Here is a 14,733-nt window from a genome sequence, read left to right as displayed (position 1 = left end):
CCGTGACTCTCCTCCGTGCAACGCTCGGGACGGGCCGGGACTCGCGAGATGCGGCCTGGCCCCTTGCGTTACAGATGCTCTAAGCGTGATTGTTTAATAAAGTTTTTATTTTTATATATATTGGTAGAGAATGATTTTATACTATTAGAAAGAGAAATTCACCAAAATAGAAACTGATTATGATCCGTTTATATGAATATTCTAAAATAAATAAGATTATGATTGTGACATGTTTTACAAATAAGATAAAAGTTGTTTGTAAATCGATACTTGTTTATGTCTGATTCGAATCTTTTAACTCATTGGTTAACGAACCGTTTTAAATCGGAAAAACTTATCAGTTTGTTGTGAACCGCTAATCAATTCAATCATGTTTTATTTTGCAAATATTATTTATAAAAAGTTTTAAATTTGTTGGTTTCCATATTTTGACCGGTTTGTTATGAACCGTAGATCAATTAAATCATTTTTTATTTTACAAATATTATTTATAAACAGTTTTAAATTTGTTGGTTTCCATATTTTGACACGTGGTCAAGTTGTAAACACATCTATCATTATACCAAAAATACTGATTTTTAATATTTTATATATGATGTATACTATAATAGTTAATAAATATAAGAAAAATAGGTTATGTATTTTTAATTATATATATGTGTGAACTAGTGTATTTTGGTTTGACAAGTGATCAAACCAATTCGATCGAGGAAAACATGCTTGACAACAAAAATTACTTGAAAAATGATAACTTTGGAAAACGTATAAATTAATTGTAACTGGGGACCAAAACCATTCAAAAGTTTCGATTAGGTACATATTTAATGTATCACAATTAATTACACCAACTCTATGTAGTTTAGAATTGCTACATTACTAACCTATATTTGATGATTATCCCCATGCTACAGTGGATTCCCAGCTAAGTTCGATTTTTTTTACTACATATTAATTTGTTACATCACTTATTTAGCTAAGTATGCTCGAATATATTGATACAATATAGATGTGTGTATATGTAGGTATTGGTTATACTACCAATTACTATATTGTTTTTAAAATGAGAATACTATAACAATTATAATGCAATTGTATTTGCAATTAAAATGAGTTATCCATACCAACTGGTTGTAGCGTAGAGTTGTGGCGGGTTCAAACTGCGTCACTCGTTGGGAGACTTTCGGCCTAATAATAGTTTAACTATATATTTTTTCTATTTTTAATTTTATAATTTAGTGAAAAAATATTGGATGGATGAAGTATTAGGTAACTATTTATAATTATAGAGATGACTAGTATTGAATGATTGTTTTCTAGATTATCACATCATTCATTATGTATTTATGTTTGAATTCTTGGTTTCACTATTTTCAAATGGCATGCGTATAACGTTGATGGTGTGTCATGTTTGGGCAAAGAGACACGTGTTTTTTTTATTTGTGTTTGTTACAAAATTGAATCTAATAAAGTTGATCACATTATCTTTCATATACTATTAAACCTGTCTTTCTGATTTTTGCTCCTTTGGCTATATTAATTGAGTAAAGGTATTTCTTTTTGAATCGTTATGAGTATTTAAATTTTTATATGATAAAATTCAAAACATATAATATCTCTTGTTTTACTATTTTGATTTACTTTCTTTTTAATTATTTATTTTATTATCTTTCACATTATATTTTGCTTTTAGTTATCTATTTTATTTACTCTCGTATATTATTCTCACCTCATTTAACTCACTAAATATTTATAAATATCTCTATTGTAATGCGATAAAGACAGTACTACTATTAATCAAAGTAGTTCTCTCACAATATACTACTCCTACTTAATATTTTGACATATAGATTGACACAGAAGAGTAGTAACGAGTATTTTACATCAATTAACATGATGAAATTTAGATCTCGAAAGGTGATAATTTGAAAGCCTGGTCATTGAATAAATGGTAACTTTTTGTTGCAAACAATGGAAATTTGAGTACTTAATTTATTTTGTTCTTCAAGTTGACGGAATAATTACTAGTATGTTCCAAATTATGTTTCAATTGATTCTTCCCTATCACATAATGATCGAACACACCTCTAAAAGGAAAAGTATAGTAATATTTTTATTATGTTTTCATATTTCAAGCTTTTAAAATAATTTTTAAAACTGTCATAATCTCAATTCATATTGATGGGAGAGGATATCTAGGTAAGTATGTAAAAATATTTATCCTATAAGTAGCAATTATCACGGCTTGTTGCATGTTTGGCTAACAAAGCAATGAGGATTCATGGTGTGTTCAGTGGAATGCATAACACTCAACCGAGAAGCTATGAAGTTTGAAAAGCGGTTGAGGCTAACGGCTACTAGCCGTTGAGTTCTTGTTTAGTTAGTAGAAGTTGTAACTGTTTCAAGTGATCTTCTTGATTACTCTTTAGTTAGCTGTTAGTATAAATAGTAGAAGAGAAGATCTTGTAGTTGTCGATAAAACATTCATTCAGCTCAATAATATCCACGCAAAATTATTCTCTTCAAAAACCCTTTTTTCTTTCTCTTCTCACAATTAAGCTTCGATTTGTTTCGTGTTGATTGATCAAGCATTTCTACAATTGGTGCCGTCTGTGGGAATTCTTGAAGGTGCTTGATCGTTCTGATTCGCAGCTATGGCCGCCAGACTTGATGTGGATAAGTTTACCGGAAAGAATGATTACGGGTTATGGAAGATGAAGATGAGAGCCGTTTTGGTGCAGCATGGCCTATCCGCTGTTCTTGCCGCGGATGATTCGGTTGAGAAAGGGAAGGCTGCTGCGCTAGATGATAAAGCTCAGGCGAAGCAGGATGAGATGCAACTCAAGGCTCATAGCGCTCTGATCTTGTGCCTGGGTGACAAGGTCTTGCGCGAAGTGCAGGGTGAAAAGACTGCTGCGGGCATCTTGAAGAGGCTTGATGACGTTTATCTGGCCAAGTCCTTGGCTAACCGCTTGTATATGAAAAGGAGGCTCTACTCTTACAGCTTCACAGAGGATAAGTCAATTATGGAACAGTTGGAAGACTTTGCTAAGTCTGTGGATGATCTAGAAGCTGTACATGTGAAGATAAGTGATGAAGATAAGGCTATCTTGGTCTTGAATGCTCTGCCAAATTCCTACGATCAGCTTAGGGATACACTTCTTTATGGTAGAGATAAGGTGATTACCTACAATGAGGTTCATGCAGCTCTAATGGCAAAGGAACTGCAGAAATGAGGTAATAAAAGTCAAGATCAACATCAACCTGAATCGCTTAATATCAAGAAATGGAGCAAGAAACCATTCAAGAAGAAGGCCGAGGATTATAAGCCCGATGGTCCTGCAGCAAAAGAAAAGAGGTCTTGCCATTGGTGCAAGAAACCTGGACATTTGAAGAGAGATTGCTATGGATGGAAGAAGAAATTGGCCGCTGAATCCAAGTCCCATTCAAATATTGTCAACAGTGATGGGGAAGAGCCAGCTGAAGTGATGAATGTAGTGGACAAGATAGAAAGGGATTCATGGATCATGGACTCTGGATGCTCGTTTCATATCTGCCCCTATGCTGAGTGGTTCCAAGACCTCAGACACTGCAGTGGGTCAGTCATACTGGGGAATGACAAAGCTTGCAGCATCAAAGGAATTGGTGAGATTAAATTGAAGCTCAGAAATGGATCTGTGATAATATTGTCTGATGTGAGGTATATACCTGAAGTAAAAAGGAATCTGGTGTCTCTTGGAACTCTTGAGAAGAAGGGCTACTCGTTTCTTTCTCAAAATGGTGTCATGAAGGTTTGTAAGGAACAAGATGTAAAGATGGTGGCAGAGAGGGATGGAAGTTTGTATTATTTACAGGCCACTGTTATAATGGGTGAAGCTAATGCAGCTATCCGACCAGATTTAATGGCTTGGCATCTCAAGCTAGGACATCCGGCTGAAGGGACTCTAAAAGCAATGGTGAAGAAAGGGATCATTGACATCAGTGGCATGGATAATATGAAGAAATGCCAAGATTGCTTGCTGGGAAAATCCAAGAAGAAATCATTTCCAGCAGGTACTCATTCATCATCCTCTCCATTAGACTATATTCATTCAGATCTTTGGGGGCCCTCACCTATTAAAATTTGGGTGGAGGGAAATACTATATGTCTATAATTGATGACTTTTCAAGGAAGGTATGGGTCTTTATCTTAAAGGAAAAGTCAGAGGCATTCATCACATTCAAGAATTGGTGTAAAGAGTTAGAGAATGAAAGGGGGATTATTCCTAAGGTGTTAAGAACTGACAACGGTTTGGAGTACTTGTCCAAGGAATTTGACCAATTTTGCAGGGACAAAGGAATAAAAAGGCATAAGACAGTGCCTGGAAATCCTCAACAGAATGGAGTTGTGGAGAGAATGAACCGCACACTCCTTGAAAGGGTCAGATGCTTATTGTCTTCTTCTGGAGTAAACAGAAATTTTTGGGCAGAGGCTGTGACAACAGCAGCTATTTTGATCAACAAATGCCCATCATCAGCAATTGGAGGTGCAATACCTGATGAAAAATGGCATGGAGTAAGGCCTGACTATACAAGATTGAAGCCTTTTGGGTGTAGAGCGTTTGCACACTTCAAACAAGGGAAGTTGAATGCTAGAGCCTTGCAGTGCATTATGCTTGGCTATGAAAAGGGGGTCAAGGGGTATATATAGGCTATGGTGTACTGAACCTGGGAGGCAAAAGGTGCTGATCAGTAGAGATGTGGTTTTTCTGGAGGACAACATGCCTTATCTGAATCAAGGAAATGTCAAAAATCCAGAATCTGATTTCAATGAGTCCAGAGCTGCTATGACATATGTGGGTATGGATTCTAATGATGAAGTAAGTGTGGAGAACTATGAGGCAGGTGGAGGAATTCTAATGGATCCAGATACTCAATCAAATGAAGCTGTGCCTCAAGACTCCACACCAGATGCACCAGAACCTTCATTGGCTAGAGAAAGGCCAAAGAGAACTATCAGACCTCCTGCAAGATTTAGTGATTATGAGATGTTGTATTATGCTCTACATGTTGCTGAGCAAATGGATGCTTCTGAACCAGGCTCCTATTCTGAAGCTGTGAGTGGAGCAGAAAGGGACCAATGGATCAGAGCAATGAAGGAAGAAGTGGATTCTCTGATTGCTAATAAAACCTAGATCTTGGTTGAGAAGGCCGAATTCAGAAAGCTTATAGGGTGCAAGTGGATGTTTAAGAAGAAGCTTGAAACAGCAGACACTCACACAGTCAGGTTCAAAGCAAGGCTTGTTGCAAAGGGGTACAACCAAGAAGAAGGAGTTGACTTTAATGAGGTGTATTCCCCGGTGGTGAAGCATAACTCTATTCGAGTGTTATTGGCCGTGGCAGCAAGGAAAGGATGGGAGCTGGAGCAGATGGATGTCAAGACAACATTTTTAAATGGGGATCTTGAAGAAACAATCTACATGGCTCAGCCTCAAGGCTTTGAAGTACCTGGCTCTGAGCATAAAGTATGCATGCTCAAGAAGAGCATCTATGGGCTCAAACAATCAAGTAGGCAATGGTATTTGAAATTCGGTGAAAGTCTGACAAGGCTGGGGTTTGCTAGATCCCCTTATGACAGCTGTGTGTTTGTGAAAAGGCAAGCTAATAAGAGTCCCATCTATTTGCTCTTGTATGTCGACGATATGTTGTTGCCAGGTGAGGATATAAGGGAGATAAAGAAGGTGAAAGAACAGCTGATGAGGGATTTTGAGATGAAGGATCTTGGAAGTGCAAGTAGGATCCTTGGCATGGACATTATCAGAGACAAAGGCAGCAAGAAGCTTTGGCTTTTTCAGACAGATTACATCATTAAGATGTTGAAGAAATTCAGACTTGACAACATGAGAAGGACTTCAACACCAATGACTATACACTTCAAGTTGTGTAATGATCAGAAGGCTAGAACTGAAGAGGAAAGAAAGGAGATGGAGTTAATTCCCTACTCTAATATTGTTAGGAGTCTGATGTATCTTATGATATGCACGAGGCCGGATATAGCCCATGCTATCAGCACAACCAGCCGCTACATGGCTGGGTATGGCAGACAGCACTGGAATGCCTTGAAGTGGTCTCTGAGGTACCTAGGTTGAGCAAATAAGCTGGGGGTTCTGTTCTCAGGTGGAAGTGAGTTAGAAGAAGAGCCTTTGGTGGGATATTGTGACTCTGATTATGCTGCAAATATTGATACAAGAAGATCCCAGACAGGCTACATCTTCACTCTTTTTGGATCTGCAATATGCTGGAAGTCGAGCTTGCAAAGTATGGTTGCATTAAGCACAACTGAAGCAGAGTATATGTCCCTCACATCGGCAGTAAAGGAGAGCAAATGGCTACTGGGACTCGTGGCTGAGTTTGGAGTTGTACAGAAGGGAGTGACTGTCTATTGTGACAACAGTGGAGCTCTGTGCCTTGCAAAACACCAAATGTTTCACGAGCGTAGTAAACACATTGACGTGAGGTTACACTTCATCAGAGATGAGGTTGAAAGTGGTAGAGTGAGGGTGAAGAAGATCGACACCGCTCACAACCCGGCTGATATGCTTACAAAGCCTTTGAACAAGGAAAAGTTCGAATATTGTTGTAGGCTGGTAAGTTTGTGCTCGGTGGAGAGATGAGCATTGCCTTGTAGCCAAGGTGGAGATTGTTGCATGTTTGGCTAACAAAGCAATGAGGATTCATGGTGTGTTCAGTGGAATGCATAACACTCAACCGAGAAGCTATGAAGTTTGAAAAGCGGTTGAGGCTAACGGCTACTAGCCGTTGAGTTCTTGTTTAGTTAGTAGAAGTTGTAACTGTTTCAAGTGATCTTCTTGATTACTCTTTAGTTAGCTGTTAGTATAAATAGTAGAAGAGAAGATCTTGTAGTTGTCGATAAAACATTCATTCAGCTCAATAATATCCACGCAAAATTATTCTCTTCAAAAACCCTTTTTTTCTTTCTCTTCTCACAATTAAGCTTCGATTTGTTTCGTGTTGATTGATCAAGCATTTCTACACGGCTCAAACAAATTATTCTCCGTTCACTCTTGTGACTACTGTGACTCGAATCTCAACTAAATTGTACCGACTAACGTGATAATATTCATTGAAATTAAAAATCTTACTAATCTTACTACACGTCTATATAGTAGTAGTAGTATATTACATAAAGTGGGATATGATGTATGATCATATCAATGGATTTCTATATCAAGCCCACGGAATAAACTCCTTCAATTTAGACATAAAAACTTTAAAGCTTGTGACACCAAAAAAAATCTAGCCAAAAATCTAGGCATAATCCTAAATTGCTAAATAAGGGGCAACACCTTAGTATGTATCACATGTTGTTGTCCACTTGGTGAAAGTACTAATGCACATTCTCTCATTTTTATTGACCTAAAATGAACCTTCTTACCAAAAAAAACATGAAAGGAATAAATTTGAATATAGATATTAACTGAGCAAAAAATTAGTGATCCAAAAGTACATTGTTGCATTGTATGTTTAGCCAACCACAAATATAGAATTACAGTCACTGTTGGTATATACTAGAAGCAAATTATTCAATAAACTTTATAATATGGTAGTACTACTTACTTTGGTAATCAATAACAAAGAGTTCATCAAAGAGTCAAATAAGAGTATATTAGTAAATGAGATAAAAAAAAAACTGTTATTTTATACAGATAAAATTGTATATTTGGGACATTAAAAAAAAAGAAAAACAAGCATAATCTAATTTAGAAAATGAATGGATTGATAGTTTCTTATTTACCTTATTGAGATTAAAAGTTAAAACTAGTTTCTGTGCATTTATTATCAAACATAAAAAATCAACCAAAAAATAACAAATAAAGTGACGTTACTTAAATTTCCTTAATTATTGATATGGCTGGATGCCAAAGAATACCGTAGCCAGATATAAATAACCATAAAACAAAATAATAATGCTTGTATAAAGCTGGAATTTATACATGATTTTCTTTTAATAAATAACATTATTTAACTAATGCTAATGCATATGCATATGCATATGCTTTTTCACCACAGCATGCATACATAAGCAAACCCATCCGCATGCATTGATGGCAATTGACGGAGTGGGACACGTGGCATTGAGTCACGTGTCATTGAGATCGACGGAAAAGCAGAAACCGTTAAGGGAAATAACGGCCGTGAAAAGCTATTTGGCTCTGCTGACAGTTGGGTTTTTGGCTCTTAACTGGTTTCTAAGGGAGATTCTCTTTCCTATTTAATATGGCATTTGGGGTCCGGTTGCCTGTCGCTCTTTCCACCGCAATAAGATGCACCCTCATCGTTTAGCGTGTATGTGGCTCTGTTGTGATGATTGGGCAGTTTGAGTGGCTGAAAATCTCAATCAGATCGAGCTCTGTCGCACATGATCTTGGCTGTAGATTATCATTATCTTTCCCATAATGGCACTGTTTAATTTCTTTAATAGTGCTTCAATATCAGATGGGAATAATTTTAGTTTTATATGTTTGGATGACATTTTAAAATTTTTGGTGAGAGTATCAGGTATATTTAATTCGATGAAAAAATACAGGTTAATTGTCAATTAATAAGACGTTTCATCTCCGATTAATATATTAGATGTTCGAATCTTATAGATGTAAATTTCTTTAATTAATATCTTGAAACCATCATTATTTTCATATGTAATGTTCTATATTCACTCCCATGTAGAGAAGTTTTATTCTAGAGGGTTAAATTTTTTTAAAAAGTGTCTTAAATATTTAGTACTTTGATCATGTTCCAAAGCAGACATTGCAATTTTTTTTAGTTTGTTTAAAAAAAGATGTAATAATACTTTCTTTTTTGAAAAAAAATTATATCACATCATATTAAAATATATTTTCCCCTTCAATTTAATATAATACTAGTATAAAATAAAATTTTCTAAAATTTTAGTGTGAAGTAGATAGCGTTTTAAGGTTACCTTAAATGTTTGTTTTTTTATTCAGCTACGTATGGGCCTAAATATTTCGGTTATATATGGGTTAAGTATTGAAAATTTGCACAAACATCAGATCATAAAGCCCATTAAAATTCACTATCACCTTATTACTGCCTTTGTCCTATAAAATAAATAAATTTACTATCACCTTGGCAAAGATGAAAAAATGCATGGAAAATTATAATAAGCGTGTGATTGTTACTTGGGCGAATTTCATTTTAAGTTCGTTTACCTAAAACTAGTGTGTTATAAAAAAATAACAGAAAATTATAATAAATGTGTCATCGTAGTTGACAGCTTGGAGTTGTGGTGACCTTGATGTCATGGGTTCAAACCCCGCCATCCATTGAAAGATTTTGGGTCTTAATACTAGTATTTATCTTTAATTTTAATTTTTAGAAATGTAATTACCTAAAAACTTTGTAAAATTTTTTTGACTATATTATAGTGAGATAAAAGAATCATAATAAAATATTCAATATTTCTCTTCAGTTTTTATATTTAAAAATGATTACGCTTGATAATTTTGATACATGTAAATATTGGATGGAATTGATACAATTAATAGAAATTGACATAACATTAATAAGCATCAAAATTTAAGATAAAATTGATAAAAATCAGTAAAAGTCTGGAAAAGGAAAATGAACACAAGCTCAGAGACAAAAGATTAAAAACTTATTAGTTCGATTCAGTGCAAAAATGTAAGCTCAATTGTTTGATTATACATACAAGAAAACCCAATTAGTCTTGTTAGCGATTCCAATGCCGATTCTTACCAACCATTTCAATCGAACGGCCGGAAAGACGTCGAAGCTCCGGAGGTATTATCGCCGGCGGAAGATGCAGAAGCCCCTCCGTCTCTGGAAATGGGATGGCTACATCTATTATATACAGGTGAATAAAGTCCGTTGATTTTTTTTCAGCCCCTTAATACTGCTTCTCCATGCCCTCTATCTGTTTGACGAAATGCCCAAATGACGATTGTGTTAATAATGCCTGTGTCCTGCTCTTGATTTCCTCATTTGCTGTGTGCAATGCGCTCTCCTGAATTAACTTGGATTGTTGGTCCTTTGTAGTGTTGAATTCTTATGTTAATTAATGAATCCAATGTCTGCTCTATGAATCAGTATAACTATTGTTTGAAGTGGCGGTGCGACTTGCTATTTTAACATCTCTCATGTTTTTGAATGTGGATAAGTTTGATTTGATTAACTGAATAAAGTTTCGAATTACTGTGAAATATGATGATCTTTAACGGAAATGGATCACCTGCTGTGCACAGCAGGTGCTGTGCCATTTTTTACACAAACAATAAATAAAAGAAAAAGGAAAAGAAAAGGAATAAAAACAAGTAAGGCAGCGTTTTATTCACAAACTGCTGTGTTTTAAACACAGCCCCCTGCTGTGCACAGCAGGGGATCCTTCCCCGATCTTTAACACCTAGGGAGTGTGTCAGTGCTTGTTTTCAGCTGCAAAGGAACACATAAGTACTGTGGTTTATGTCGGATTTTTTGTGTGGAAGTCGTAGTTTTAGTTGTAGAAGAGTTTGCTGTATAAAAGAAATATGCTACAGATAACTTATAAACAAGATGATTAAGATACCTGTGAGGATTGTTACTCTAACAGATATAACACTTCCAAGTGTAGGTAGAAAAACAAAACAATCATGGATTCCTATCACGATCTTCGGGGAACATAGTCTAAACAATCATGGTTTGCTATCACGACCTTTGGGGAACACAATGTAAACATTTCTTGGTCTAGTGTATTCTAAAAGTAGCGAACGCAAACAAATTCATTTGGGGGGCTATTGTTCAAAGTTCATATATGGGGTATATATTTTTCTTGTTCAAGTATAGGTTTTTTGATAAAAGGATTAATTTGTTTGGGGAAGGAGGGGGGGCTTCAGCCCTCCCCAGCACCCCTGGTATATTATTTTCAAGCAATCCAACTGAATTTATGGAATCCATTCAATACCTTGTTTTTTTGGAGAACTAATCATCTGTACCTCTATTTTAATTGGGAACCACACTCAAGAATATAATTTTTCAAACGGTTGAGAATGAAAAGCTAATTGTAATAATAAACCATAACTAACATTTTACTAACTAAAAAATGAAAATATAAAAATAAAAATGTTTACAAAACATTTACTATGATATAAATATTGAAAAAAAAGTTGAACAAGTTGATAGTGGTAGAGAAATGATACACCACAGCTTGGTATATAAAACAAAAGATAGGAAAAGAAAAACAAAAAAATGTACCAGCACACAGTTTCTCTTAAGTCAAAATATATGATTCTTTTTGCATTTACAAAATTACTTCCATATTGGCCCATGGTGCTATCAAAACAGGGTTCGGATGGAACTGAGTGAATTTAAATCTGCTGGGTTAGAATACTGTGCACTCAACAATCTTAATCTGTTTCGTAGTTAATGATAGTTTCATAGAAGATGTAATGGATGCAAGAAAGGGCTGAAACTGGCCCAAATCATTGATTATCAAAGCAATGAAATACATGTATATATTCATCAGCTACATTATAAATTTGTGATATATGTTGCCTAATCTAATATGTTTAGAATTAGTAGGTGATTGCTTCTCATTGTTCAAGATTGCTATGACTTATTATTGTTTCGTGCGAAAGTACTCTGCCTCGTTCATTAGTAGTCATATTAGTCTGACTCTAAAATAATATAATGCATATTATTTCTAATATTTTCTCAGACGTTCTGCTTGCAGTATCCAACTAATAATTTTGTTTGGTATCAAAGTAAATTCTTATGTTCTTTAATCAAATATCACATATGCGATAAGTTAATTACACGAATACAATAATAAGAAAATACTAGATTACAGAGGTGGCCAAGTGGCTTCTGAGCCGCTACGCATTTAAACTTATTCCGAATTAGAATAGTGGAAAATAGCATTAATCACACCTTACTTATAAGTTATAACGCTTGCTCAAATGCCTGCATACGTAACATCTATCCTCACACGTCACAAGACCTTTATGATGGCACCTACACTCACAATATATACGTGTGAACGAGTGCATATCTTTTATTAAATCAACTATGATTGTAGGGATTATTACAAAACAAAAAGATTAAGAAAGCCAGGTGGCTGTTAAGCGATACCACTGGCCGCTTATTCCAGTCCAATCAACTTTACTCCATGTAACAAAAAGGATTATTACAAAACAAAAAGATTAAGAGAGCCAGGTGGCTGCTAAGCAATACACACAGGACAAAAAAAGACAGTAGGCTCATTTAATTTTGTAGCGCACGCGCACTAGCTTGGATGCGCAGCGCCTATATAAGAAACACAGGTTAGTCCATTGTCTATCCTTCTTCAGAGTAAATGTACTATAAATCTAGAGGGCTGAAATTTCTCAGAGAATTAAGCATATTTTCTAAGGATTTGGAGGCCAGTTGTCCTTTTTGGTGCAGTCTTCGCCAAGAATTATTTCCTTGAAGGTAAATCTGTTGTTTAAAGAATTTTAATTACATAGCTATACACAAATGAAGAAAAAATTGCATCTTTTTTATATATTTTCATGAAGGTATAAACTTAATTAATGGTTTAGTTTCTCCGTTGTGTAGTTAATGATAGATTATATGTTTGAAATGACTTCTTGTTGAATTCCATAGAAGGGAAGAAGATCTAATTGTCTGAATCTATGAAGTTCACATTAATGCTCTAGCAAATAAAGTAAGGGAGAGAACACAAATAACTACAGAAAAGTAAATGTGGAGCAATCGCTGAAATTGAGATTCTTGATTTTGTTTTTGACAACATTTCTGAGTATTTTAAGTTCATATTTTTGGTGATAATTCTGTATTCATGTTTGCTGTTGACAAGTTTATTTTCAAAATGATGTTGCAAGGATTAAGTTCATGAAGCAGTGTTCTTTAAGTTGAAGTGCTTGGATTTAATGGTGTCGCAGATGCGAGTGTGGGACTTTTTATTTGTCTCAAAAAAAATTTTGGATTCTTCAATTGTATGCATATTTTATACTCTCCTGCTTGTAAACAATTCAGGGATCAGTCCTTTATTTTACTCATTTTCACAATAATTTTTAATGAGTAGCAGTTGATAATTTTTACATTTTAACCCTGTTTGGGTAATCACTTCTGTCATGTCATGCTAAGTATTTCGAAGTATTTTTATTTTACAAGTTGTCATAAAAAACACCCCATTATTTTCACTTCTGTAATATATTTTGTTTTGCATGTATGTGTATATAAAACAAAGACACACATCTAAAGTGCACAGATATTTTAGTTCTTCGTGAATTCTTGAGGTCCTAAGCAAGATGAGATGAATTTGATGCTAGTTTTCTCAATAAAATTTGATGAATTCAAAAATGTACAGCTCAGCATTCTCTGTTCTCAGTCAAGCTTTCCCAGTTGCCTCAAACATGAATTCAGATCGGACATCCAACAACTGCTTCTGGACGATGGGGGTGGATGATGCTGCATCAAATGATGCACGCACATCTTTGAATTGGACAAGCGAGGAGGACAAGGCATTCGAGATTGCTCTCTTTACCCACTATAATCATGCTGATATGTGGGGTAAGATCGCATTGGCAGTTCCTGGGAAAACAGTTCAAGATCTAAAACTTCACTATGAAGCCTTAAGTTTGATGGCTTTTGAGTCTGGCAAGATGCCTCTGTCCATTTATTCGAGAAAAGGCGATGTTCTAGAAGAGAAGAAGCTGAAGTCAGAGCAAGTGACACGAGAGTCTTCTACAGCTAGAACCGGAGAATTGTTTCCTGGAAATCTCGAGAGAGCAGCAGCGCACGCTGGAACCCAACTGCTGTCAGGATGCGCAAAGGTAGCTTCAGGTGATGCTTTCGGGAAGCGCGGGCGCCCTAAGAAAGCTGTGTGTACTAATGAAAACAAGCTGGTGCTGGGGGCAAGGTATCCCAGGAAAAAGAAAGCTGTTGCATGTAACGAGGGCAAATTGCTGCCCGGGAAGCTACTGCGGTCTGGGTACCCTCAAGAAGCTCCAAAGGATATCGGATATCAACTGCTGTCTGGATACCCTAATCAACTGGGCTTCCCATCTGGTTCACTCCCGACTCCTTCTTATGGGACTGTTGGGAATAGCACAGGTGCAGCAATGCGGGATATTGATGAGCTTGCTGATGGTCGATATGATATCGGTTCTAGCACCGATATTTTGGATGATCTTGATATCTCTTTGTTCCCTTATTTTTGGGATTGAAATGGTTTCAAGGAAGTTAATACATTTTTCTTTTGGAAAAGCGTACTTTTGATGGGATGGCTTGTAATAAAGTTTGCTAATGTGTACAATGTTTTATCTTCTTTAATAAAGTTATGTATTTGGTTACTTATTTCGTATCTTCACCTTTTTTTTGTTTTTGTTTGCTTAGAGATAGTGTAAATGTAATATATAGATGACATTCATTATCCCATTTGTTTTTTTTATGAGGTTTGTTAATATGGGGATGAGATTCATTATCCCATTTGTTTTTTTAAAGGTTGTTAATGTGAAGATGACATTCATTATCCCATTTCTCTTTTGATGAGGTTTATTAGGGTAATTGTAATGTGTAGATGACATTCATTATCTCATTTCTCTTTTTAATGATGTGTTAAAGGATCCTCTAATGTGAGTCTTCCACAACACTTGCTTATGCACATAACTACACTGTTTCATTATTTTTTTTTTATAAATATCCTTCTACTTTTGGTATATA

The 14,733-nt window shown here is 35.4% G+C and overlaps 1 protein-coding gene across 7 annotated transcripts; it reads left to right on the top strand.

The window, feature by feature from the left end:
- The first annotated feature begins 9,595 nt into the window (after positions 1-9,595).
- LOC121804629 lies at positions 9,596-14,367 on the top strand. Of its 7 annotated transcripts, none has more exons than XM_042204250.1 (3): positions 9,598-12,332; positions 12,422-12,480; positions 13,400-14,367. In XM_042204250.1, the coding sequence occupies exon 3, from the start codon at positions 13,425-13,427 to the stop codon at positions 14,235-14,237; it is 813 nt and encodes a 270-aa protein (XP_042060184.1). In that variant the 5' UTR covers positions 9,598-12,332; positions 12,422-12,480; positions 13,400-13,424; the 3' UTR covers positions 14,238-14,367. The 7 variants fall into 7 exon arrangements, with proteins under 7 accessions (XP_042060180.1, XP_042060184.1, XP_042060183.1 ...); XM_042204249.1 differs by having other exon boundaries at positions 13,379-14,367; XM_042204246.1 differs by lacking the exon at positions 12,422-12,480 and having other exon boundaries at positions 9,596-9,892.
- Positions 14,368-14,733: the final 366 nt, after the last annotated feature.

This window comes from Salvia splendens, chromosome 5 (assembly GCF_004379255.2).
Source record: "Salvia splendens isolate huo1 chromosome 5, SspV2, whole genome shotgun sequence".
Lineage (NCBI taxonomy): Eukaryota > Viridiplantae > Streptophyta > Magnoliopsida > Lamiales > Lamiaceae > Salvia > Salvia splendens.
The sequence above is the reverse complement of the archived record's forward strand: the minus strand, read 5'-3'. Positions and strand labels throughout refer to the sequence as shown.